The 27056-nt window shown below is 41.0% G+C and overlaps 2 protein-coding genes across 25 annotated transcripts in view; one reads left to right on the top strand and one right to left on the bottom strand.

The window, feature by feature from the left end:
• col9a2 (procollagen, type IX, alpha 2) overlaps positions 1-27056 on the bottom strand; it is a 224811-nt gene that overhangs the window by 142048 nt on the left and 55707 nt on the right. The window lies entirely within an intron of this gene.
• adgrb2 (adhesion G protein-coupled receptor B2) overlaps positions 1-27056 on the top strand; it is a 76524-nt gene that overhangs the window by 47454 nt on the left and 2014 nt on the right. For 3 of the 19 annotated variants that reach the window (XM_088364407.1, XM_088364416.1, XM_088364404.1), the window contains 18 exons: positions 2776-2902; positions 5895-5998; positions 6204-6306; positions 6369-6519; positions 7914-7983; positions 8520-8586; positions 9568-9653; positions 10777-10875; positions 11758-11857; positions 12613-12684; positions 14170-14262; positions 15191-15230; positions 15596-15610; positions 16624-16796; positions 17136-17837; positions 19147-19182; positions 20172-20285; positions 26204-26257. In XM_088364407.1, the coding sequence (XP_088220533.1) occupies positions 2776-2902; positions 5895-5998; positions 6204-6306; positions 6369-6519; positions 7914-7983; positions 8520-8586; positions 9568-9653; positions 10777-10875; positions 11758-11857; positions 12613-12684; positions 14170-14262; positions 15191-15230; positions 15596-15610; positions 16624-16796; positions 17136-17837; positions 19147-19182; positions 20172-20285; positions 26204-26257 (2206 nt within the window). Of the gene's footprint in view, positions 1-2775; positions 2903-5894; positions 5999-6203; positions 6307-6368; positions 6520-7913; positions 7984-8519; positions 8587-9567; positions 9654-10776; positions 10876-11757; positions 11858-12612; positions 12685-14169; positions 14263-15190; positions 15231-15595; positions 15611-16623; positions 16797-17135; positions 17838-19146; positions 19183-20171; positions 20286-22429; positions 25577-26203; positions 26258-27056 lie in introns of all 19 variants that reach the window. The other 16 variants (XR_015854779.1, XR_015854776.1, XM_088364414.1 and 13 more) reach the window with 16 other exon arrangements.

Below are 27056 nucleotides of genomic sequence, written 5' to 3'. Positions count from 1 at the left end.
TGACTTAGCCATTCAAACTACTTTTTTGGGGGGGATAAAAGCAATTTTTCCAAAAGCTTTACAAAGATGAAACTTTTGGGACAAATGTTTGCTTCCGAATAATCAGTCATGAAAGCGCAATTATGAAATGTTTCCTTGCTCCGGCGCCACAAGTGGATTGATAATCCATTTTCCACATGAATCACTTTCCTCAGAGCCATATTGCCTGTCCGTGTTAATCGAGACTGCCGTCTCTTGCAATGTCAGGCCATTTGTGGCTGTGGACAACCAGTATCTCTACTTTCTGGTTCACGCTCTGGCTTGCACGTCAGGAAGAAAGATAATCCCCTGAAAAGAAGCTTTATGAATTAGCTGATGGGATGCGGAGGTCAATGACAAAGCACGCTCGTAGCAAGGGAAACACGGAGGAACCGGAAAGGACAGCAAAACGAGAACTGATAACGATAGAGTCCGCTAAATATTTCACTTTGCATCATGGTGAACATTTAGAAAACAGAAATCAGTCTCAGCGTGAAATGATAAAAATAAATATATGAAAGAATGAATAAGTAAAATATTAAATAAATACTTAAATAAATAAATAAATAAATAAAATAAAATAAAAAATAAATAAAAAATAAATAAATACAATGCAAATCAGTATAGACTAAAAATACAAAAAATAAAAAAATGCATTCAAATCACTTGCAGTAGGTAGGAATGTGCATTTTACTCTAATTGCTTGGACATAACTTGGAATGCTTAATGTCATGAATTAATTTTCATGAAATAATCCCAAATTGTTTTATTTGCTGAATATCAAAGTTATTATTGTTGCCTCCTCAGCCAGGCCACATCGAGATTCGATCACGTTTGTATTTGTGCCCACTTAAATCCTACAATTACCTTCTGACTGGTTCACCCCCCCACGTCAATTTAATAGTGAAGAAAATATTACATTTTCATTTTAGTCCTTCTTGCTTCCAGAGATGCAATTTTATAAACTGTGCATGATAACGTATTAGCGGCTCCTTTCACATCAATTTATGTCTTATCTTTTTTTTTCCCTCTATTTCAAGAGAGGCGAGGTATTTATGGCACACTCACTTGATGTCCCGCAGCCAAAAAAGCAGTTCTGACAAGCTGCAAAATAGATGAGTCCAAAAATATAATATAAAGCGTAAAATGGAAGGCTTGTGTTCAGTCTCATAAATTACCTTGGACAATATTTGGCAGCATCCTTAATTAGCTTACAATTTTAATCGTTAGTACATTACTGACGCTGGTAATGTGGGATGACATTGATATTAAATAGATCTTCGACTATATCTGCTGGCTTAAGCCGACAAAAAAAAAAAAAAAGTCAAGACTCTGTGAAAGTTACTCTGGATAGGAGCCCTCGGCTACAAAACTTTTTTTTTTGCATTTACAAGCGAAGCACATAAAAGTGTTGCTTTCGTGGCAAATTCACCTGCTTTGACTTGAAATCCTTTTATCTCCGACACAGCTTTTGAGAATTCATCGCATGTTTAACCTTTTTCTTTTCTTAATAGGGTGCAATTGGCTTTCATAGTGCTGCCCTTTCAGTCAAGAGTCAGTGCCAATTTATTCTCTGTAGCCATAAAAGGTCAATTTTCTCTGTTCTTCAGAGGCTCGTTTTCCAATTGTTGTCTCGACATGTGTGATGGCGTTTTGATCCAAAACAGTAAAAAAAAAAAAAGCAAACGGTGCTCGGTAAAAATCAAAAGTTGAAAAATCCTTCCGTAAGTGGCGGGTGGTATTTTCCACTGTCGCAATTTGTCGGTCGTTCCGTGATTTTTAGTCTGCTGTGTAAAAAATGGCGCTGTAACAGTTGGATGGATTGCCGTGACATTTTGCGCAGACATTTATGGTCCCCGGCGGAGAAAGGATGCCGGCTTTGGTGAGTCGCTTATGTTTTATTTAGCAAAGCAATCAGGTGAAAGGTTTTCACCTAAATTAAACATTTGAAATATTTCACCCGCCTGATTGTCAGCTAGACGGACATGTTCTATATATATAACATCAAAATTATGGAATGCCAGCATTGTTGATGTTATGACATCACCCATCCAACAACATATGCTGGTTTGGGAGATCCAGAATTTGCTGGCTCCATTTTGCTGCGAGACCTGGAGACAAGCCATCCATATGTATTTATAGTCAAAGATCGAATTGAACAGATTTGTTTTATCTTCACTTCCCAAAAGGGAACGTGATCCAGAAAAAGAAGCATTGCCCTTATAGCTGGAAGGAAAAGACGTCCTGAATTAGAAGAGTACAGAAGCAATTACCATAATTTTTGGACTATAAGCCGCACTGGACTATAAGCCGCACCAGCTAAAATTCGTGATTCAGGGTTCATAATTTGCGAAATAGTCCGAAATTTACGGTAGACTTCCAAGAACAGACTTCATTAATATTTTTGAGGTTAAAGAACAATTTTAAAAAAGTCAAGACGTGTGAGAACAAAAGGACTGACTCATCCGCCATTGACTTCATGCCAGCTAAAATCCCAAACTAATACTTCCCAAGGCTGATGTTTTAGTTTTCTAAACACGGAGTTGCTCCTAATGCCAACGAGGGGAAAGTGCACCGTATATTTTAAACCGTGTGAGCGAATGGATCACCACGCGAACTCGGTGAACTCAACAGTTTTATCCCCGGGACTCTTCTCTCTCCCTCCGAGGTAAACGTTCCAATAAAACTTGTGACACTCACAATCCCTGTATATGTCACCCCCCTACCCCCTCCCGTCCCATTTCTCCCCACCTCCAGGGAAGCTGGCGCTGAAAACTGGGGCACCGAAGGCTGCCAAACGCTCACATCAACCACTGTCCAAACCAAATGCCTGTGCAGCAGGATCTCCACCTACGCTGTGTTAGCGCAGCAAGCTAAAGAGCCGGTGAGTCACCGCCGCCGTATATTCCGACGGACTCTTTGGGACTTGGGGAGGCTAATTAGGTAGCTACTACCAAGGGTCAGGTCAGTGAGCTGAATACATTTAGATGGCATCCCTGTTAGTAGGATTACCGCAGCAGGTTGCAGGTGCCAAGTTCTTGTCAGTATTGTGAGACTGTGATGGATGATGGAGGCAAAGTTTGAAAGCGAGGTGTGTTTTTAAAAAAGCATCTTGCCTTTCATTATACCTACAAATCGAATAATGCTGCCATTGTTCAAAACTTGTTTTAAAAAGAGCGTCTTGCCTCACATAAGAAAATATCTACAAATCGAATGATGCTCCCATTGTTCAAAACTGCCCAGACTGATTTTATTCAACTTTTATTTCACAAGCTTAGGAAAGGTCATTTTTTGGTGTGCATATGATGGATGAGAAAAGGCTTCAAAAGGACAAAGTATATTTTATTGGGACTGGGTGTTTTTGCCTGGAGGTGCATAATGTGCTATAAATAGCTCACATAGCTTGTGGCGTGTGTTTGACATGATTGAAAAAGGCTTTTTAGTTTGTGAGAGGGGGGCGGGGCATGTTCTTATAGATTGACCCACTCTCATAGGGTGCTAATGGACTTTCCAAAGACCTCCTCTGACTATTAACTACTCTGCGTATTGTCCATCAGGTCCAATTCTTTTCATTGTGCAAGATCTTTTACCTCCCAAGGTTAAAAATCTAGCTAGACAAAAACAGATCCATCGAGAGTAACTACAAGTGTCGTACGGCTGGAAAGGAGTGGAGCACGTGTATTAACACAAGATGATTTGTAGAGAAAACTAAAGAGAGTGCAGATGAAGAACCACTTTGCATTTTGACGAATTAATTAATCGTCACAACTCGAGTGGAAATTACCAAACGATAGCAGTCCATGTTGAATGGACTCGGACAAAAGTGTGAAGGAACATTGAGTTTTGAAACAAACCATTAAGGCCAGCACTTGGAACCAGAAGGCACGGGTCAATGCCTTTGTGTCAACTGCACTCAGTCAGGAGCTGCTGCGATCAGCGTTAAGTGCACCAGGTAGCTTTAGGCTTCTTCACAGTGAGCTTTCAATTTCAGCTGAGATTGGATTCCCTTAAACCAGGAGTCATCGACTGAATTAATTAGCTAACGCATGACACTGTCTGGTCCGCACACAGGCACACAATGAACACAAAGAATTCCGAAGCTACACACAGTCCCTGAATTGCCTGCCATGGTGTGGTGGCGGAGCTGAGGTCTGAAGATTAACCTCAATTTTTAATAAAAAATAGGGAGCAGTGCTGCCATCAAGGGTCATTTACAAAGGAGTGAAGGATAGCTGGTTAATCCTGTTTACTTTTCCATCGCCGCTGAGATTTCAACGCGTCTGTCGGGAACGTCTATCACAGAGTCGAGACCGAGGCAGAAACAAAGGCGCAAGCAGGAGTTGATTGATTAAGGTCATGCCGCCATACAATAAAGCCAGGCAACTGGATTGCCAGAATGAGTGCTGAGGGAGCGCAAACTCCACCGATGGTGTCTAGACTCATTGCCTCAACAGTCCTCAGAGGGATCATGGGATTTGGAGTTGAAAGAGTTATTGGCTTTATGAAAGTCAATTTAACATTTGGTGCCTCCAATTCATCAAGCGAGTTACAACTCGGAGCTTTGTATTGTTTGTGTCGGATTGGAAGGTCCTTCTGACCATATTTAGGAAGACTGGTGAGATTTTGATTTCTAATATTGTGCTGCCTTGAATTTATTTGGAGATACAAGCCACCAAAATGCTTTTCCAAGCTTTAACATCTCCCCTGCAGGGAAAAAAGAAAAAAGCATGCTCGATTGGGTTGAGGTCCAGTGATTAACTACGACCTTCCAGTTTTTCTTCCGATAAAGTCGTTTTGGCTTTGCGGACTTTGTAAATCATTCTCCTGCTACTGCCTTGTTACATCATCAATAAAGACTGGAAGAAGGAGAGGAAAAAAAAAAAAAGGGATTTGACGCCGTGATTGGCTAGAGCAGGGCAGCCGAGGGACGTTTGCGAGCGGTGATAAGTAGGTTAAACTTCCTGTGCTGAAAATATCTGCCGTTTCTATCTCGGGGTAAATCAGGCAGGCTTAAGGGAACTCGGTCATAGGCAGCAGAGCCGTGCATACTTTCTAATCTATCTGGGTGGCTTTTACTTTCACATCATAAGCAAATTGAAATATACTTTACGCAAGTGCAAAGAGACATTTGCATGTAGCCGGAGTTGCATCTTTGAACTGGAATGAAAATAGACGTATAATCGCATCAGTCTCATAACTAATTAGGAAAACTCCGTCAGCTAAATTGACACAATGAGGAGCTGAGGGACAACGCGTGGATTTAAATTACACAAGGGAGTCATTTTTTTTGTATCATTTCACCTTTCAACATAATAATGGAATAATAATTCTTTGTCATTAATATAAATTTCAGATGAATCAAAATGGAGGGAGTTTTTGATTTTGCGACTTGGGTGTTTGTGAGGGTGGCACATTGATATTCCAGCCTATTCCACTCTCCTCTGGAGAAATTGCCTTCCATTGATGGGCAAGGGAGAAAAAAAAAAAAAGGAGCGCTTTGGCACACTGGTTTTCTTTCTTCCTGTACGTTTCTTCCCTCAACTTCCCTCGCTAATCTCAAGCAGACATACTCATGCAGCTTTTTCGATTGCTTGGCACACACTGCATTTTTTATTTGCATCAAGACCTTGTGTTAGGTGCGTCAGGTGATAAATCTTGATGAAAGAGGCGGCGGGGTCACCCGAGGGAACGAACTGTGATTGAGAACTCAAACACGGACAAATATTAAGCCCATTTGGGAGGCGGCGGGGGTGTTGAGTGTCCTAGCGGCACTGTTCTTTTTCTGGGAGGAAGGCCAAGGAACATAGCAGAACCCGAGGTATGTTTATGATGCGAAAGAATAATCCCAAACTACTTCTTTTTCCACTTATCTCCAGGAAATGGGTCCCACCAGCATGCCCTCAGTGCCCCTCATGGTGGGCTGTGGGGTCTCCTGCTCTGCTCTGCTCATCCTGCTTCTTATCTACGCTGCCTTCTGGAGGTATTTTTTTTTTCGTCTTAATGGCTTCATGCAACATTGTGTTTAAGAGAGAATCTTTCCATCAAGCCCACCCCCGTACATCTATTTGGTCTAGTACATTAGGTAGGATCGGGAATTTGTCATGACAAAGTCAATCTATGGAAATACATTAGCGTTGTATTCATTTCACACCTGTGTTCACATGATTTCATTCTCTGCCCTGAAGGTATATACGCTCGGAGAGGTCCATTATCCTGGTGAATTTTTGCCTTTCCATACTGGCCTCCAATTTATTGATTCTGGTGGGACAATCACAAACACTTAGCAAGGTAAGGCGTAAGTAAAAATATCAAAATGGATATTGGTATTTATTTTTTGGGGGTCTTTTTAGGGCCTATGTACCGTGACTGCTGCCTTTCTCCATTTCTTCTTCTTGGCCTCGTTCTGCTGGGTGCTGACGGAAGCTTGGCAGTCCTACCTGGCGGTCATCGGGAAAATGAGGTCGCGACTCATTCGCAAGCGCTTTCTGTGCCTCGGCTGGGGTGAGTAGCCGGCAGTTGGATTTGATAATAGTTATATTTATCCCAAAGAGCCGACATATTGAAATATTCTCGAACGCACGGGATACAAACCGGTTTGGATCATGGATCATGAAATAAAAGCAATTTATTTTGTCAATTTCTCTCCGAAAATTGAACCAATGTTGCCTGTCTGCTGTTACGCAGCGTTGTTTTTCCAATTATTAAAGAAGATCTAAAAGTCTGTGTACTTCACCCAAGATATATTTTGTTATTCTTACAAAGCCAAGAAGCAACTCAAATCTGAGATCTGATATTAATTCATATCTACCCACAAATATAAACAGGCAGCAGCATATGCATAATGGCCGCCATGGCTTTTAATATCCATTGAGGGGATTATCTTGGTCTACTTATCCAGATCACCCAACTGTCCCCTGGATGCACTTTCTTTCCTCACTCCACTTGTGGAAACCCTCGAACCCTAACCTGATAGCATCCTAACGTTAACCCTCACGAAAACAACACATGATAAAATCAGCGGAACAACACAAGCAAGATGTTTCGCACGGACGATGGAATTAACAGCAACATCACCAACTCACTTCATTCCCCTTCATATTGATCCCTGAGGTCTAATCAGCCACCTTGCTGATGGCCTGGCCCGATAAAAAGGAGGCAGAATGTATAGTATAGATGTTGGTGGTCACAGATCGATTGTTGTGTAGCTACGGAAACGCGCGAGAGAATTTGCAAAAGCTGCATAAAATTCATGAAACAATCAGCCACAATAGACTTTATCCGCTAACCGTCCACTTTTGCAATTTTCTCCCTACATTATGCGATTGAAACTCAATTTTTTTTTCCGTCGGTGTTTCCTGGCTGATGCATATGGATTGATTATTGTCTTGATAAAATATTTCCATGCTGGTTTCTACACCAGCTTGGCTCCCCGCCGACTTATTTATTACTCTGTCTTGTTCTAATTGCTTTTCATCGTCGTTCATAATCACAGATTCTTTAATTGCGTGAATATTTTAGAATCCATCTTAGAATGGGCCAATCATAGCCCACTATCTGACACACTTGGTCTGTTGATTTACATATTTCATGCATACGTTTTGAATTCCAAAAGCAATGCGCCGAGTATGTATTGCAAAAAAAAAAAAAAAATGCAGATGGTTGAAATACAGCCTTGCACGACGTCAAATATAAATAACACCGAAGATGGGATCCAAGCCAAGTTTTTTATGCGTGCAACATGACCTCTGGCTCAGAGAGCACTTGTATCCTATAAATCGAAATTCACATGCCGTATACACTGATGATGCCGCGTAGCTACTTGGCATATCATCCAAAGGGTTCATATTCTTTTTCCAGAGCCTAATTAATTTAATTTATGCATCTCTGCCTTGCAGGTCTTCCAGCCTTAGTTGTAGCAGTGTCGGTCGGGTTCACTAGAGCGAGAGGTTACGGCACCGCCAGCTAGTAAGTACCAAGTTCTCATTTCTCACTATTTGGAGAACAAGAACTGCAATTATATTGATTATTCTTGAGACATGGTTTATGTTTGAATGAAGCCTGAAAGGTGTCCATTTGGTTTGCCGCATTTTGTGGGTCTGCTATGGGCTTTATTTACTTCCACCTAGTTTGAAGAGGATTAACATTCCAGGGAGTGGTAGAGAATGAAAAATGGTGCGTAACGCTTCACGGTACTTTAACTCATCGTTTCCAGATGGCATTTTAACCATGAGGAGGTTCAATAAGGAGACATCAAATGAAAGAGCGTAGTAACATTTATTGTGATTGAATGAAAATGGCATTTAGATCAATCCCCCCGCAGCAATGTATCTTCATTAGAGGGCGGCTTGCGCAAATAGGCGGGAGGGCGAATCCTCCGTGGGTGCAGACAATGTCGGTGCTAGAACAGAAGCCGTATATGGATCAGCGCAAGTGGATCCGATTCTGTGATGTTTTTCTTTTTTTGAAGAAGCAATACAATACAAGTGGCTCTTGTCTTCTAGTTGCTGGTTGTCCCTTGAGGGAGGTTTGCTTTACGCCTTTGTTGGACCTGCTGCTGTCATAGTATTGGTGAGTAATATATTTTTAATTATATTATATTATATTATATTATATTATATTATATTATATTATATTATATTATATTATATTATATTATATTATAATATGTTATGTTATGTTGTTATGTTATGTTATGTTATGTTATGTTATGTTATGTTATGTTATGTTATGTTATGTTATGTTATGTTGTTATGTTATATTATGTTATGTTGTTATGTTATGTTATATTAAATTATCAAAAATAACATTGTGAATATAAAATATAAAATTATATTTTAAAATAAGAAAATAATCCTAATGTGGATTGGCAAGGGATTAATATGACGACGCAAAAAAAGTTGTTGTATCTTTCTTCCATTCCCCACCCAAGAAAACAACCTACTATGATTATTATCAGGATCATTGAAGCTGATGTAAATTGTAAAATCTCCAGCCTGATGATGTGGTGGTCCGTCCGTGCCCTCGCAACAAGATGCTACATTGAGAGACAGATGTTGGTCAGAGAGGCAGCGACTCTTCCCACAGGACCCAAGTTCTAATTAATAAAGCAGACCTCAGACAAATAGCAGATGAAGATTATGTTGGCACTCAAAGCTGGCCCTAACCTGACAAAGGTCTCGGCACAATCTGGCGTGTTGTCAACAGCAAGATTAAAAACAAAACAAAAAAAATAGAAGGGGTAAGCGGTTATTATCATACAGAAGGCGATATAATGAATGTGTTCTCGGCAAAATGCCGCTGATGTTATCCTGACTTTTTTATAACACCTGCGAGTATGAAACTAAATCTTAAAATCTTCCTTGAAAGAAATCACAGGAGTCCTTCCAGCATTTCAAATCCCTAAATCAGCACCACAATTCCAAAGTAATCTTCGATTCCATTTGAACAGAACTATGCTGAAAACACATCGAGACGTGATTGTAGATGAGAGTCCCTGTTGGCAAACCATTAGTGCGATCTTCATCAAACGTTCTCCTCTGTCTCCCTCAGGTGAATATGCTCATTGGAATCGTGGTGTTTAACAAGCTCATGTCTCGAGACGGCATCTCCGACAAGTCAAAAAAGCAGCGAGCTGGGTAAGAAATCCACGCAAAGGCATTTTCATCCATTTTTCTTCTTGAGGTAACACAATTTCTGCCGCTGCTGCTTTAATTTTGTTTCTGTCAATCAATCTGACTCTTTCTCGCAAGAAAGAAACTACAAAATAATTTCAATTATTTATGATGTTTCTTTGAGCTCCTTGGTTTATGATTTAGAAAGGCAGATTGATCATCCCTTGTTACCAGACTGTACAACAAAGTTTTTATACGTTGTTGTGGCATGCTAAGTCCTTGTGTTCTCAAGCAGAGCGAATTCCATCAGAAATGGGCAATGTTGCTCACAGGACAAGATCATCATTAGCATAATGTGTTTTCTTATGAAGCTATGGGGATTAAGGCAATGAGGTGTGATGAGGTGCTAATGTAGCAAAGCCACTGCATGGCTTCATTGTTTACAACTCATGGATCACACATTATCTCTTCTCCACTGTAAACAACCACAGTTTGTTGTCTAATTCAATCCCTGAATAAAGATTTTTCAATTTTAAATTAATTCAAAATTCAAATTGAAATATTTTCATTTTATTTTTTTAAATTATAGTATTATATATTTTTTAATAATTATTATTATTTTATTTTTTTGCACCTGCATTGGAATACGATTATTGGATAAAGATCGAATAAAGATTTTTCAATTTTAATTTAGTTTAAAATTCAAATTGAAATATTTTCATTTTATTTTTTTAAATTATATTATTATATATATTTTTTTTACAATTTTTTTTTTTTTTTTTTGCACCTGCATTCACCAGCGGTGGAATACGATTATCGGATCATTTCCTGTCTGTGTCATTGTAATCTGTTAATCCTCACGACAAATGTCTGTCTCTTACTTTCACTTTAAATCAGTGCTTGCATCTTTTTTAATCTTTTTATTTATGTGCTGCTACTTTAAGATCTGATTTTAATTTGCCTCTTTCTTTCTTTTTTGTTGTTCTTCCCCCCTTCCGCTCATTTATTTTTTTGCCTCCCTCCCTTTTTTCCCGGCACAACTCTATCCATCTATAACATATGGAACATTTTCTCTCGCCACCCCCTTTCCTTCACTATCATTTGTGTCTTGTTTGTGTGTATATGTGTGCACAATATGGCCCGAAAGTGTCCCGGTGGAGGCGCATAGCCGGCTTCTCCTGAAATGCTCCAAGTGCGGCGTGATCTCGAGCACGGCTCTCTCCAGCTCGACTGCCAGCAGCGCCATGTTAGTCCATCTTCATCTTGCTCTCTATTCTCCTCCCCCCCACCCTTTTTTATTGTTAATCACCACAAAGTGATAGTCACAGTTCACCACGAAGCAGGGCGCTGTAAAATTAAAATGTCACCCATGAAATATTTAAAATTACAATGATGTGATAATTCTAATTTTGGACGGAAAAACAAAATGACTTTTCCTTTGTGGCGACTACACACCGTGTCATTTCTTTTAATCTCTTTCCATTCTTACTCTTTGCACCATCCTTTGAATCTCCAGCTGTTGGTAATGATGCAGGATGACATTTCGACGTGGCCGGGTTTCCGAAAAATAATAAAAAAAATAACGATGAAAGTAACAACACAATGAGTCTTCGCGTGTCAGGCGATAATTCGGAATGCCTTTTAAAACGCGTTAAACGTGTAATATTATCGAAACTTTAGGGCAGTGCAAAGTTTTCGTTTGTTGCCGTCAAACACCCCATTGCATACTTTGCGCTTTACGACTTTCATTATGCCATAACTCATACGATAAATCGTCTCTGTTCCACACACTAAATCAAACGTAGCGCACTTGCCAGCATCTAATCAATCTCGTCCTTGGATGACCTGTTTGTATTTCAACCATATTTTTAAAAAACTCAGCCATGTTAAGCCATTGTGAGTCGTTGTCAGTCTGGTAACAGTCGACACGATTGGACATCATCATTCCACTTCAGTTCTTGGTTTACCAGTCAGCCTCAAACGACCCACCACTGAGCGTTTGACTGATGGCTGAGCGGATGCATGCGACAGGGAAATGTAATAACACGACCTAGCTGGAGCGTTTTCAACCCGAGTGGCTGGTCCCTGTGTCCATTATTCCTCTTTCTCCACCATTGCTCTTTTACAGGGCGTCTCTGTGGAGCTCCTGTGTGGTTCTTCCTCTGCTAGCCCTCACTTGGATGTCAGCTGTGTTAGCAATCACAGATCGCCGCTCGACGCTTTTCCAGGTAACCTGACATGATTACCGTATTTTCCGGACTATAAGGCGCACTGGACTATAAGGCGCACCTTCAATGAATGGCCCATTTTAAAACTTTGTCCATATATAAGGCACACCGGACTATAAGGCGCACCATTAATGCAATCACAATAAAATAACTTAAAATAGTGAAAAGAATAACAATATATCAATAATGTTAATGTCAGATCAGTAAACTTTAAAAGTTACAGTTAGAGATTAAAATAATAACAGATTAACAATTTTATGAAAGTTGAAGGAATTTTTTATTCGATGTATTAAGTTTGTTTTATTCTTGTTATTGTTGTATGAATAAGAAGGGTGATATTGGTGTTTGTGACTGCAGTAAACAGGTCTGGTTGCATCGTGTCAGATTTTTAATACAAATCAAATCATTCTCCATTTTATCTTTTTTATCTCAACTTCAGACGCAACAAATTACTTTATAATCACAAAATAATGATCCATAGTCTTTTTGATTCATGATTCATAGTCTTCAGCGGGCCATTTATGATTGATTTTATGACACAATGCTTCGGGCCAGTTTAAATTTAGGAATTTGGTCCATATATAAGGCGCACCTGACTATAAGGCGCACTGTCGGCTTTTAAGAAAATTTGAGGTTTTTAGCTGCGCTTTATAGTCCGGAAAATACGGTACTAACAACATGTGATGAATATAATGAAATAAGAAAAGTGTCAGACTGTCTGTAAAAACTAAGCAGATGTCAAATGTCTCCCGCAGGTCCTCTTTGCCGTTTTCGACTCGGTTCAAGGTTTCGTAATCATCACCGTGCACTGCGCCATGCGGAGAGAGGTAAGACCCATTTCCTGCTCTGTGGGCTCAGATGCCACACTTCCAGGTGGGATTAATATTCGAAAAACTCGTGTTAGCTTCCAGGTCAGTTTGAGGTCGCATCAGAATACAAGTAGATCAGACTTGCCTGGGATTAACTCCGCGTCTATGTCCGATGTTGTTGTGAATTTTTTTCTCATAATGCCGTATCGCAGCGTTGTATTGTCCATCGGAGCCAAGCCCGCTTTAAGAAGCTTAGTAAGTATGGAATAAGACGATAAGTCCCGCACTAATACCTCCCTGGTGTAAATTTGCCACAGGCTTTGCTATACCCGCCCCCCCATGGGTATGCTGTATTTGAAACTTATTATGCACATATATGTTTTCATTCCATTGAAAAGGGATTGGCGAATTTCCCACAGTGGGAAGATTGCAACATGTGCATGCAAGTGAATATTAAAAGGTTGTAGAGTTTTGTACAGGGAGGTGAGAACAAGATTCATAAGAGTACTATGAGCTGATGATAGCAAAGTGTTGGAGCAGAATTGGATTGCCACACATACACGGAGAACAATCGCCTCTGAGGATGAGTGCAAGCATAAAAGGAAGAGACGGATGGAAGGAAACAATGGAGGCAATAAGCTTGCCCATGCAGTATTAATCAGACATGGATGCTGCTCCAATCCAATCCATTTGTAGCGGCGCATACACACAGATAAGACCACCCAGCGAGAATGAAGATGCTCTTGCACCACTCGGTACATGAGTGCTCTTGTTTCCCTCCCGTGGCAGTCTTTTGGGATTTGACAGCGGCAACACTGACAAATGAAGTCACTCCTGAGACGGGAAGGCGGGAAAGTATATTGAGAAAGTCTGAAGGGAAAACAAGCCTGGAACTGCCCATGCGATCCAATTTATTTGATTTAAGCTGTTATGAGAGCTGGTGCTTCAACAAATAATTGCTATGTGTTGCCAGGATGCTTAATAGAAAAAAAACAAATATGACACTAGGATGGCTCATGTGTTAGAGAAGCTACAAACAATGGACCTTAAAGGAGATAATTGGGCGGGGCTATTGCCTGGAGAGGAAAGTGAAGTGACGCTTCGAGATGACCGAAGGTGAAGATGACTACGAGGGAGCAGGGAATTAAATGCAAGCAGACTGATGAGACGGACAAGCAACACACAAAGCGGTGCAAGCTGATTGGTCGACACAAGGGACCACCATCGTGAATGACGAAGAGATAAAAAAGGAGCCAAAGAAATAAAATAAACTAAAGCAAATGTAAATAAAAAAAACATGACCCTAAAATACCAATATTCACTAAATATAAGGATTTTTTTTGTTTGTTTTCAATGGCAAGGCAAAAGTTCAACACATGATTTCTATTTCTAAACCAAGCAGCAACTGCCTAAAGAAAAATAAACTTCCCTGACAAAAATCCTTCTTCCCTTCCTACATTTCTCTCCATCCATCCTCCTCTATGTCACCGCCACATCCTTCAGGTGCAAGACGCCATGCGCTGTCGGATGGGAGGATGCAAAGACGACAGCGAGAACTCGCCAGACTCATGCAAGAATGGACAGGTGCAGATCATGGTGAATAGCAAGCCAGTCCATTCCGTTTCACATTCAACTCGACGTTACTTAAGCTCCTTAAATCTGGACATCAAAGGAGATTCACGCAACCCTCACGTCCCTCAATTTTTTTTATCCCAATCGTAATTATAAGTTTCTCAATACCCCTCTAAGATTTAACCTAGCAGTTGCCTGCTAATGGAAAATCTTTAACGGCATTTATCTCCGTTACTTTCCATGACCTAACGGAGCATTTACAAACAAACTAATTTAATTTCTTGACAAATGTGTTTTTACCGTCCGCATCTATCACCCTAGAGAGCGGTTAGCATCCTTTCTCTGCCCAATTAGAAAAAAGCACGAGTGACCTTTGTTCCCTCACTTTACAATCTGTACTTAAAAAAATATGATCTGATAAAAAAAAAGAAAAACACTTTGGCAAAGCGACCAGCGGTTACTGCCTTAAAATTAGCGAGAACCTTTCTGCAATGTTCACAGGGAACCTCATTACAATTTTAATCCCTTGAAATTTACAGACACGTTGTCCCCCTGTGCCAGCTTGTTAAAACTGAATCAAAAGTACTGTTTGGGGACATTCTGTGAAAAGTTAATTCCTTGTTAAAGCTCTACAAATTTGCTTTCATCACCACTTGTGACAACTTGGTGCTCTCCCGCACCACCAGTCCAAATGTGGCCCATTACGGCACACGCCAATGCGTGACTGGGTGCCATCCCCGTTGGTATTCCAGCAAAGACTCAGTTAAATAAATTTGGATGAACTGACCGATTTTATGAATTACCTCGACTGTACCGTTGAGTCACCAAGCAAACAATCCATCCCCTCAAAGATCTTCATTGCTCATCTAACAGAAGGAGGTCCAAATATTAATGTGTATATAGTAGCCAGTCACTTTTCCCTTTCTCTACTTACCTTGCCTCCCTTTCTCAGACCGATTTTGAGAAGGACGTGGACTTGGCATGCCAAACAGGTGAGTCCTCCTCGTATTCTTATCATTTTGTCCGACGCAATTAGCATTGCAGTCAAGCCGAGCTCTGACCGTATTAGTTTTGCCGTCCGCGGTGATGAAATGACGGATTATGGATTGCAACGGCGGTGAACAAATTACTCTCTCTTATCAATCATATTCCGCCTCGGGGGTGTTCACAAAGTGTGCGCTTTGTTGTGACAGTTTAATCGTGTATTGAGATCCCACTCGTTTGTATTCAGGACTGGCTAATTCACACTGGTCAAGCGTGTGTGTGTGAGTGCCGGAATGTTTTCGGATGTATACGATTGTACATTTGAAACATTAACGCAGAGTCACTTTCCCCCCCTCCCCCTACATCCTTGCAGAGAGAGGACACCCATGTAAGTTGCCCACCTCAACTAACCCTGCCTGGTCCCCCAACAGAGAATTTAATTCAATTAGTTCCTCAAGGGTCAATCTTAGGTCCTCTACTTTTTCAATCCTTTAGATTCTATAATAAATGGATTTGTGTGCCCCTGTGTTTTGTATTTGAATGTAGACAATGCAAGCTGAGTAGAGAATCCACTTCCCGACTTAATTAAATATATTTTTATATAAAGAAAAGCTGTTTTATAGATTCAGGGGCCAGGCAGTTAATGAGCATGGTGTCTAGCATGAGTTGCTTGACCTTTTTTATGTGATACAATTTGAAGATAGGCAATAGCCACACAAACACAGGTACTCCAAATATGGATTTTGTCTTAAAGAATTAAATAGCATTGTTTTTCTTTTTGTTGACAGCTTTCTCATATATAGTTATTTTTATTGCAAAAAAGATGCCTTTTAAAAATACCTGTTTGTGTGGACATAGCCTGGATGTTTTTTCTACCACCAGCATGCGATTTAAAGAGGCTAAAATACTCTTTGCCCTAAATTATATGCATGACAACTTACTTCGAGCAACTATGAGTTGTTTTTTTTCCAGTTTATTGCATTGCAGTAAATAGGAAAATCAAAGAGTTCACCATCGGGAAATGCCTGCTGATACGTGATCGGGGAGCACGGGATAATAAAGTCATTTGGCTCGCTTTCATTTTGAGGACAAAGCATTTTCATTCTCGACGCTATTAAAAAAATAGTGGCTCTGGTGCCAAGTCTCAGCTGGAAGGTCAATAAGACAAAATTAGTGAGACCAATATACTGGGAAGTATGCAGATTGTGACTTTTCACGGCTTTGTGTACGTCATGGGTTCTAAACCATGCTGTATGAACGTCTCATTCCTCTCTCCTTGCCCCTGGCCTGCTCCTTTTTACCCCCTCCCCTTCTTTTGACAACCTAATGCTTCATTCCACTTCTCCTCCACCCTCCCCTTGCTCTCCCAACGGGAACCATTTGTACCTCCTGTCCCTTCAGTCATTTTCAAGGAGGTGAACACCTGCAACCCCGCTACCATCACCGGCACCTTGTCCCGGATTTCCCTGGATGACGACGATGACCCCAAACTAGCCGCCCATCAGGACGGGGGAGTCGGGGTCAACTTCAGTTCCCTGCCTGGGAACATCCCTCCTCCCAACCTTATTGTGCAGGTAACGCCAACCATATCTTAAAACGTTCTCTTGAAACTAAACATTAAAGCCATAGGAGATCAATCTTTGACAGTTTGCTTCCATCCTGCGGGAATACCGTAAAGACTCATTTCAGATCATTTCCTGACTTTTCACAAGAAATAACTTTATTACCTCTCCAAGTGGAAAAATATGCTAACTTCACTTAAAAGGATACCCAGTGAGGCTTTAAAACTATCAAGTCAAGCATCAAAGGGAAAATATTTTGCTTTAGAAAGCCTAGCAGCATTAATATCAAATGAAACATGAACTCTTGCTATAGATGCTGTTCCATTTAATAAAATGTTTGTCTTCCACAAGGTTCCGCCACTTGGAGGGCTCAATGAACTGAGCGAGACGTCATTGAAGAAGGAGATGAATGTCGATCAGCAGAGACAACAGGCGCCACAGCGTTGCGGCGCTCCCATCTATTTGTGCACCGAAAGTGGCCTCGGTTGGGCGAGACCGCCCGGGTCCTCCAACACCTCCCAGGACGGGAGTGCCGGGAGCGGGGGGAGCGGCGGTGGAGGAGGTAGCGGAGGCGAGGGGGACTACATGGTCTTACCTCGACGAACTGTCAGCATCAAACCCCCGACGCCGTCCTCCCAAGGCCTGGGACTGGGAGGTGAAGACAAGCCTCTCAACATCACTGTGGAGGACCCCCCTTTCCCTCCTCCTCCCTCCCCCTTGACCCTCCACCCTGCAGAGAGCGAGGCCTACCCGGCTGATTTCGTGCCGTCCAACGTGGGCGACATGAACATCAACATGAACCTGAACCGCTCCTACGGGACAATCAAAACCCTGCCCCACGAACACAGCCACGTGATGGCTCCGGGCGGTCTCATACGCCCCCATGGGGGCCACATGCACCCTCATGGCCATTCCCTCCAGCTGAAACCGGGCCAGAGGCCATCAGTCAGACAAATCCTGACAGGGGGAACGGCGGTGGAGAGAACCAGAACCCTGCCACGCAACTTGGGTAGCAACAATGCCAATGCTAGCCTCTCAGCAGGATCCCTAGAGGTGGGTACAATTTGGAGCGGGTACAGAAGGGCTCCCTGTGGAGCTCCAATTCCGTTTTGGCTTTTGATTTGATATCATGAAGGGTTAGATAAAAACTGTAGACTCTACCAAGTGCATCAAGGTAAGTAAAAAGAAATTAACAATTAATTAACTTCTATTTATAACCGTATAGGAAAAGACCCCTTCACAGGTTCAACCATTCTTCCAGCACTTAGACTATAAAGCAGTGACTATCATCCATTTCTCATGAGCAGCACATTTACTGAAATGAGTTTTGTGGATGTGAGCGTGTGCGTGAGTCAGATTGTGAGAAAAAGCCTGCATGCCACATTTACACCAGCAATGACACACAAATTGACTCAGGGTTTATTTAAACGATGAAAAGGACACTTTGCCCATCAGTGAAGAGGCTTCATTCAGCGTTGATGATAAGGATGAGTCATTCTTACTCAGGAGGGTCACAAGTTCAAAACTGGCATAAAAATGTCGGCTATAATTTTACACTGTGATTAAATCCTCTTGAAATGACATCATGATAGTATTACACAAACAAAATCAGAATACGGTCAGATAATTGCGGGCTGACGCTGAAAGGTTGATTACCGGATTCTTTCATTAAGAATGGAGACTTTTATGGGATTAACTCCTCAATCCATTTTAACGTCTTTACTTTTGAAATAACTTGGCTGCTTTTTGCGTTCGATCAGCAACTCTGCCCTTTTTGCACGGTAAACACAGTTTTTAAGTCACTGTGGGGGGAAGCTTTACTCGCTGCCAAATACAAAGTTGGCAGGGAACACGTACACCGAGTGGGAGATAGAACACGACGCTGCTCGCTGTCATGGCCAGATGAGTTGGAAACATCTGCAGGTGCTAAATTGGCAGCTTGTGTGCAAACTCGATATAGAACGGAATTGTACGGCGGGGAAAAGGAAAGGACTTTAAACAGATTTAAGGATTAAAACCGTTTTTTGTACGATTGATCAAGTGTTCCTTTCTTTCTTGTAATTTCTGTGGAAGTGTGTCAACGAATGATTCATGCTGATTATTATGGGGATGTGGTACTTGAGGCTGTGAGAAAAATTTCATCCTGCTCACTAATTTTGGCTTATTAGACTTCACTGATATAATTATGTTGAAATAGAATAATTAGTGCCTTCGTCTTGTGGAGTTTAAGAATATTTATTTCATGTTGGAAAACCAGAACATAGCACTAAATGACCCCGAGGTGAGGGTCAGACCTTCAGACCAATACGAGGGGGTGGACATTGATGTTTTCTTCTCTCCCCCTCGGCCCCTCCCCTTCCAGAGGAAAAGAGTACGATACTCTGAGCTGGACTTTGAGGTAAGGTCTTAGACGTCCTAACTTTCTACCTGCTTGTCTTTGCTTTTTTTTTAATTTCGTGCTTCTGCCAGGACTTTAGCGTAGGAGCATCGCTTAACCCCTCCCCCCTGCATGAAGCACAAATAACGGTTTTGGAGTTTTGTAGAATGCTGTTTCTCCAACAAATGCCCTTATTTCTGTTTCAAGAAATTAATGCGGTGATTAATGATAACATGATGGGGAACACATCCCACTGCCTTGTACAATTTAGTGAGATTATGCTGAAATGTAGCTGTGGGGGTTCTGGTTAAAGAAACAGCAAAGTGTTTGTGTCTGGAGAATTGATAGTGGTTGAGTTTTGGGTCACTGCATTTGGTTGGCTAGTTATTTTTATTTTTGTCTGGATCAGCATAGTTTGGCTGTGTGTGTCTCTGTCATGGTCTCCGGGTTTTCTGTGAATTTCCAGTCTTTTCATTTCTATCCAAAATATTCATAGTGACGATTTTTTTTCTGATACTTTTGAGGATTGTTAGTTCTAACCAAAATGCTTTAAAGACTGGACATTCATTTTTGACCGTATTAGAAAAGATCATTTTATAGCTTGGGTGCGGTAAACTACTAACTGTTTCTGGCAATTTAACTGGATTCACAACTGGCTGTTGCATGAACACGGTTAGGGATTAGCTGTTTAATTTTACAGTTTGAGTATAATATTTTTTTCAAATGACACATTTGAATTTTAGTTCAAAACGGCAGTACATTATTAATATTACAAAACAGACACCTCACATAATTCACACGAATGTTATGATGCACTAATAGTACCTAAAATTGCCCCTTTAATTGCCAAAATAGCATCAACCAATGAGTCGGCCATCTTTAATCCCTTTTATCAAGAGCATCACTGTAGTCCCCTCAGCATCCCCATTTTTGCCCCCCCTCCCACCTTCCGCTTATTTTGTTTTCTCTTTGGTTCATTTTTGGTGTCCCCTTCCTTTCTTCCCTTCCAGAAAGTGATGCACACTCGCAAAAGACATTCTGAGCTGTACCATGAGCTCAACCACTCCTCCAAGTTCCACACCATAGACAGGTATAGCAGGGACCCAGCCATGTCCACATTCAAGGTAAGACAAACTGCCTTAAATGTAGATTGGAAGCCTCCCTGCACCAATTCAACAAAACCCTTAAGCTTGTCAAAAGCGCACACCGACACACTGATCCCCCTGACACGGCAAATCAAAAACAAAAAGTCAATCAATAGCTTCTTGTCTTGATAACAGCCTCAAGCAAAGTAAGGAGAAGGAGCCAGCTCATGGAAAGACAAGCCCTTGCATGACATTTAACATTTGCAAATTGAATAAATGGCTGGAAAAGGAAAGACAACACAAAGGAGCTCACAACAAATCTCCTATCTACATTATGTATGTATATATTCCTAATATACCGTATTTTCCAGACTATAAGGCGCACCTAGAAACCTAAAATTTTCTCGAAAGCCGACAGTGCGCCTTATAGTCCGGTGTGCCTTATATATGGACCAAATTCCTAAATTTAAACTGGCCCCGAAGCATTGCGTCATGAAATCAATCATAAGTGGCCCGCTTAAGACTATGAATCATGAATCAAAAAGACTATGGATCATTATTTTGTGATCATAAAGTCATTTGTTGTGTCTGAAGTTGAAATAAAAAAGATAAAATGGAGAATGATTTGATTTGGATTAAAAATCTGACATGAGGCATTAATGGTGCACCTTATATAAGGACAACATTTTAAAATGGGCCATTCAGTGAAGGTGCGCCTTATAGTCCAGAAAATATGGTACTTTAGGACATCAACAAAAACATATAACCTCATAAGTGAATTTAATCTACACCCAGTGAAATTTGCAACCATTTCTTCCTATTGGTAAATACTACTCAAATCATTTGATCCTAGCTAACGTCTAAGAGGGGATAAAAGCATGCATAGAGAATTAATAAATTCCGCACATTCAAGACTTGTAAATCCCCCGCTTGCAAGTTCATTAGCTTATCACCACACACCGCCCGTGAAGCAGACACTTGTGCCAAAGGTGCTTTATTTCTATGTCCAATTAGTTCATGTATCTGTCGTATAGTTAGTGTTTTTTTTTTTTGTGTGACAACGCTGCATGTGTGTAAGAAGTTGGCTCTCGGGTGGGCGTCTATGAGAGCATAATACTAAGGCGTTTTTGACTCATTAAAAGACCATTAGCAGAAGATGAAAGCCAGTCCCAGCTCACTCTGCGCTAACCTTCAGAGGGACACTTTCATTAAGTTTTAAACACATACTCTTCTCATCTGTGGAGGGCACAACCAGAGACACCCGCGATCCATTTTGCATCACCGATGGAGAAATGGAGGCTGACGTATTTCATATTGGCCATTCTTGTCATACGATATTGATCATTTTTTGAATAGAAACTGTACATAAATAGTCCACAAAATAGATCTGCAATTTACGCCACAGTTGAACCAGGTTGGTCACACCATCTGCATATACCGTATTTTCCGCACTATAAGGCGCACTGGATTATAAGGCGCACCTTCATTGAATGGCCCATTTTAAAACTTTGTCCATATATAAGGCGCATCAGATTATAAGGCGCATATATAAATCCATATGTTTGGACACACCTGCTGTAGTGGCTCAATATTGTTCCATATATAAGGCGCACCGGATTATAAGGCGCGCTGTCGAGAAAATTGGAGGTTTTTAGTGCGGAAAATACGGTAATCTCTGAATTAATAACAAACATACGGCATAGACATCCTGATCTATTATATTAAAAGAAAGTGAGCAGTTGACCTAACTGTCAATAATTACACGGCTAATGCTATCAGTGTCAGGCCTTTGACAGGACCCAGCTTCAATTTATCTATGCTGTTGTCAACAACTCACTTTGAGAGTCACCCCCAGACACCGACATGCTGACTATACAGTAATTATGGAGATGAGGTGTGTGTGCATGTGTGTAAAACACATTCAATTGTGTGGACTTGTTGAGATTGGTGTACCTCCGCCGCCATGTTTGTTTTTTTTCCTAAGCACCTGGTGTCACCTCCATTTAAAGGACAATTACAGTCTGAGTAATGATTTAATAATTTCATTTTAACTCGAATAATCTTTCCTTTACCGTGTGATGTCAAGTTTACTAATCGAGCAGCAATGGAAGACAAACTCATTCATTGACCCTCTCCTTTCTCTTACCAAGGACCTAAACAACCTTTAACCTTTTCTAAAACAGGTTCCCCCACCCCCACCGCCAAGGCACAACACAGAACCGTCGCTCGTGCGCAGAGCTTCTTTGGTTTACAAAGAAAGTCAACGTAAGGAACTTCGGTTCCCGTGTGATCCCAATTGCAGTTTTGTGTCTCATTATCAAGTGCTCTAGACGTATAGCGTATAGTTTGCCTTCCCAGTAGTGTCTTGTGTGATAAACGTCTCGCAGCGTGGCCATTTCCTGTCCAATACAAATAAATAGGATATTTTTGTTGTTCATCTAGCCCTTTGTTTTGTGCTTTTATTGCTGTGGTATCATTACGTGTGGCGTGCCCAACCATGAAGCCATTGCATCTCTTCCCAAGCCTGAATTAGAGCCTCTTAACCATTACAAGTTCGGAATAAATCCTAAAGACAATCAGCCAGATGTATAATCACCTCGTAAAGAATTCCATTCTCGCCGTAAACTCTACCATTGGCACCAACGAGGGTAAAATACTCTAGGTGCTGATGAGCTATTCTGAAATACATATCACAAAGTTTATGGAGTTAAGAAGGCTTGATCCATTTTCTCTCTGGGGTAAGGTTTGATCCATGTGCTGACTTTGTTGAAAAGATTGAGTGGATACCAGAAAATATCCAACAGAGAAAGATCGAGATGTGGACACATTTTTTCGACCTCCCCATTCTAATCCAATTTTCCAACTAAGTGCACTAAGCTTAAAGTAAACTGAGCGATAATAAAAACCACCACAAATCTTCAGTCTCTATTTCTGCTTTGCTTGTCTTCCTCTATCCCGCCCTTACAACTCTTCACACACTCACACAGACAAACGTTTCTTTTATTGAAGCCTGGTTGGTAATGCTAATAATATTTACCAAATTGATCGCTATGGGCTGTGTAATAATGACTCATCGTTATACTCAATTAGAGCAACTGTAAAAAACCTGTAAGACGGCAGCCGCCAGTTCCTCACAAAGCTCCGCATTAACTTCAATGATGAAAATCAATTACGGGCTGTTAAGCTCTTGAATAAACCAATATTCATACAGATTTTTTACACATACATATATATATGTATACATATACACATACATTTGCACGTAAATACATATACCGTATTTTCCACACTATAAGGCACACCGGATTATAAGGCGCACCTTCAATCAATAGCGCGTTTTAAAAATGTGTTCATATATAAGACGCACCGGATTATAAGGCGCATAGATTAAATATCTCAACATTGCTCAAACGTTAATGCAATCACAATATCGTAACACTCGAAATAGTGAAAACAATAATGTATCAATAACTCAACGTTGCTCAAACGTTAATATCACACAACACACAAAATAAACACGTAAAGCTTACTTTAATAAATTAGTCCTCATCCACGAATCCATATTGGTCCATATATAAGGCGCACCGGATTATAAGGCGCACTGTCGGCTTTTGAGAAAATTGGAGGTTTTTAAGTGCACCTTATAGTGCGGAAAATACGGTACACATGTATACAATTGCAGTAGATAGAGAGGGAGCATAGCAAGGAGAGATTCATACTGCATTTGCACTCTTATCTATAATAGAGAAGGCAGGGAGTCGGAGAAGCGAGTCAAAGAAATTGTATGCGGTGTACGCACAGCGTGGAACGTATAGCCACTAGCTCCTTCTCTATTGCAAGAGCTTCTTCTTCAGCGTGTTTTGTCTTTGCAGGGTTCAGAAGGTCGTCCTACATTTGCATGCGGTAGTTATAATGTGCTACGTACGCTTATGTATGATAGTTGGTATGTGTGTGTGTGAGTGGAACAGAAGGAGAGCTTGCGCCGCATAATGGGAACGGCAGTTTGTGGCTCTCAAAAGGTGTATACAGTATTTTCCTCCTATCGCCTGCTGCGTTCTTGATTAGATGAAGAGTGCTTGGCTTCCCTTTGCAGATAGACACAGCGTGTCTATGCAGAATGCAAATAGACGGAGACAAGAGAAACTCTCGGGAACTTGAAACCGCATGGAATCCAGATGTAGATCTTGAGATACTTCTTCCATTAGGTGACATCATAAAAAGAAGAGGTCAGGCTCAGGTTGAGGGTTTTATGAATATATACTTAACCGCAGAAACCGTAATTGATGGGTTTTGGCAACTGGAGAGGACATTTCGCCAAGGTAATGTGTGTGCTTTTGTTAGATCGCATAAATTGAAGCGAAATGACAAAGAGCCATTTTTTCTTGTGTTGATTGAGGGTGGACAATTTGCTTGCACTTAAAACCCCGGAGGTCCCGAAAATCAATTTGCTGGAGTTAAGCAGAAGGGCCTTTCATATTCCAACAATAAAGCAAGTCTCCCTGCTTGTCATTTTTTTTTCTCTCCTCCTGATCTAATTCCCTCTCTGTTTGTCCTCACAGCTTGACATCATCTACCTCGTTGTCTCCCTCATTTCTCCATTCTTTACTCATTTGATGCCTTAATTGATTAATTATCCCTCCCTCCGCTCGTTTAATTAATACCCTCCTCCTCGGGAACAATTTGCTACATGCAAAAGAAAAGAATAGTATTTTTTTTTTTTTTTGTGCAACAGTAGCTTTGAAATCAAGTAGCTTAAGAGTAGCTTCATGCACGGAGTGGCGTAATGCGGTTTCGGCTCACTTAGTGTCTTTGGGCCAATTAAAGAGAAGCTGATTCACTTGTGTAGGGACTGTTTTGGGTGCGGCGAAGCTGGCGCTGGCTGTGGATCACATCGCTTCTCATTACGGCCTAGACAGCCTGCGTCTGATTGCTCGTTTGTTTGCAATGTGTTGTACTAATGGAATTTATTCGCCCTACATTCTCCTAATTTGGCTCCTTTGAAGGGCCTTGTTACTCGTCGTTTCTTTCCAACTAAAAGACGAACGAGCGTCACTTTGTAATTGCTGACTCATCGGAAAATTCTGGTATCCACTCAACTTTTTTTGCTTTTTGTGATTTTTTTTTGTTTCATGTGTTGTGCCATTTAATTATTTCTGTAAGCCTAACACTCCATATGTATTTTACTTTATTGATTTTTCTTTTGCCCCTCCCCCCCCACCCCTTCTATGTCCTTTGTTGGCTGATGGGGGTCTTTCTGTTGCTTATTGTCACATCTCAGTTTGAGTGTAGCCAAACAGTCAGGAGATCCATGGGCATCCAAGTCAACAAAGGTAATGTTTAACCCACTCACCTATCATACCAAAATAATCTCCCAAAAACCTAATTAACATTCCATGCTCTAAAAGAGAGGATCAATGAGTTCAATAGGTGGTAGATTTCTTCCATCGGAAAATATTATTATTAATAAAATATTAAAATAGCCAGTAGATTTTTTCTTTTACTTGCCTTTCTGTAGCTTCCTCTTAGAAAATAATCCAGTAGTATTTTACTTTTTGTATGTTAGAGTTTTGTGCTATTAGTTCTGTACTTGCTTCAAACGAATCCCCTGCTGATATATTTTTTTTTTTTACAACAGATTTTTGGTGTATCAATGTTTTGAATGTTAATGAGTGAATCATAAATGCTTTTTTTCTGAAAGATATTAAACATGGGACATATTCTATATATTTTTTCTATGCATGTTGTCATGCATTTATCGTTTGGGCAGAGAGAGAGAGTGCGAAAAAGCAATTGTGTCTTAACACGAAGCAACAACGACCTGCTCACCTGCAGGAACAATGTTTATTGAATAGCCGAGTTGTGAGTGACTTTGATTTCCTCTTCTCTTTTCTCTACCTTGTTTTTTCTTTCTCTCTCTCTCTGTTCGACATCCCATGCATGCCTTTTCATCGCCACAGAGGGAAAAGCGATGGAGCATTTCATCTGCTGGAGGTGAAAAGAACTCATCCAGTGTAAGTAGAGGGGATTCTGGCAGAGATGTAGATGTGTGTGTTGGGGGGGGGTGATGAGCTGGCGCTTTTGGGCATAGAGGAACAGAGGCCCGCATAGATGGGGGACAGGCAACGGGATAGACATGCCCAAGCAACACAATCGCGTTAGCCCGTTCTCCCGGGGATAGTGTCGAGGCTTAACGGCTGCATTACGCATACTCCCGCTTTACAAAATGCTCCTTCGCCAGCAGTTAGCATGCAAATTGGCTCCCAGATTATGCCTTTTGTATTCATTTTTGCCAACTGTCAGAATGTGACGCTGCAAGAATGATAATAAGGCACAGATTGCCCCCTTGAGCTACGACGATCATCATCGGTACTGCCAGGAAGGCGGCGGATTTCCGATTTGTATTTTGTGGGTCTCAGCTGGAATTCAGTGTCGGATAAAACGTATTCTTGCAGGCTTGATTATGACTCCTGAACTTGTTGATCTAATTTTGTTGTGTTTTAAATTTCACACAAGCATCTGAGCAAGCGTTCTTCCAAATCTGTACATCACAGATCTGCGAATCGTTATCTCCACAAGCACCGGAGTGACATTTGAATAACGGGCCTTATCTGGTGCATACCTTTAATTCTGTTTATAGTTAATCCCCCCCACCCCCCACCCAACATGCATTTTACATGTGTGGGGGGCACATCTGAGGACCACATGCAGCGATCACAGGCCTTCAGACAGAAGCTTTCATGCTATGATTAGTTCATGTGAAGTAGAACCGATTGGCAGGAGAAGGCGGCGGGTTTACTGCTCGATCGGGAA

This window comes from Syngnathus floridae, chromosome 21 (assembly GCF_059516105.1).
Source record: "Syngnathus floridae isolate MCC-2025c chromosome 21, RoL_Sflo_1.0, whole genome shotgun sequence".
In the NCBI taxonomy this organism is placed as follows: Eukaryota; Metazoa; Chordata; class Actinopteri; order Syngnathiformes; family Syngnathidae; genus Syngnathus; species Syngnathus floridae.
The sequence above is the reverse complement of the archived record's forward strand: the minus strand, read 5'-3'. Positions and strand labels throughout refer to the sequence as shown.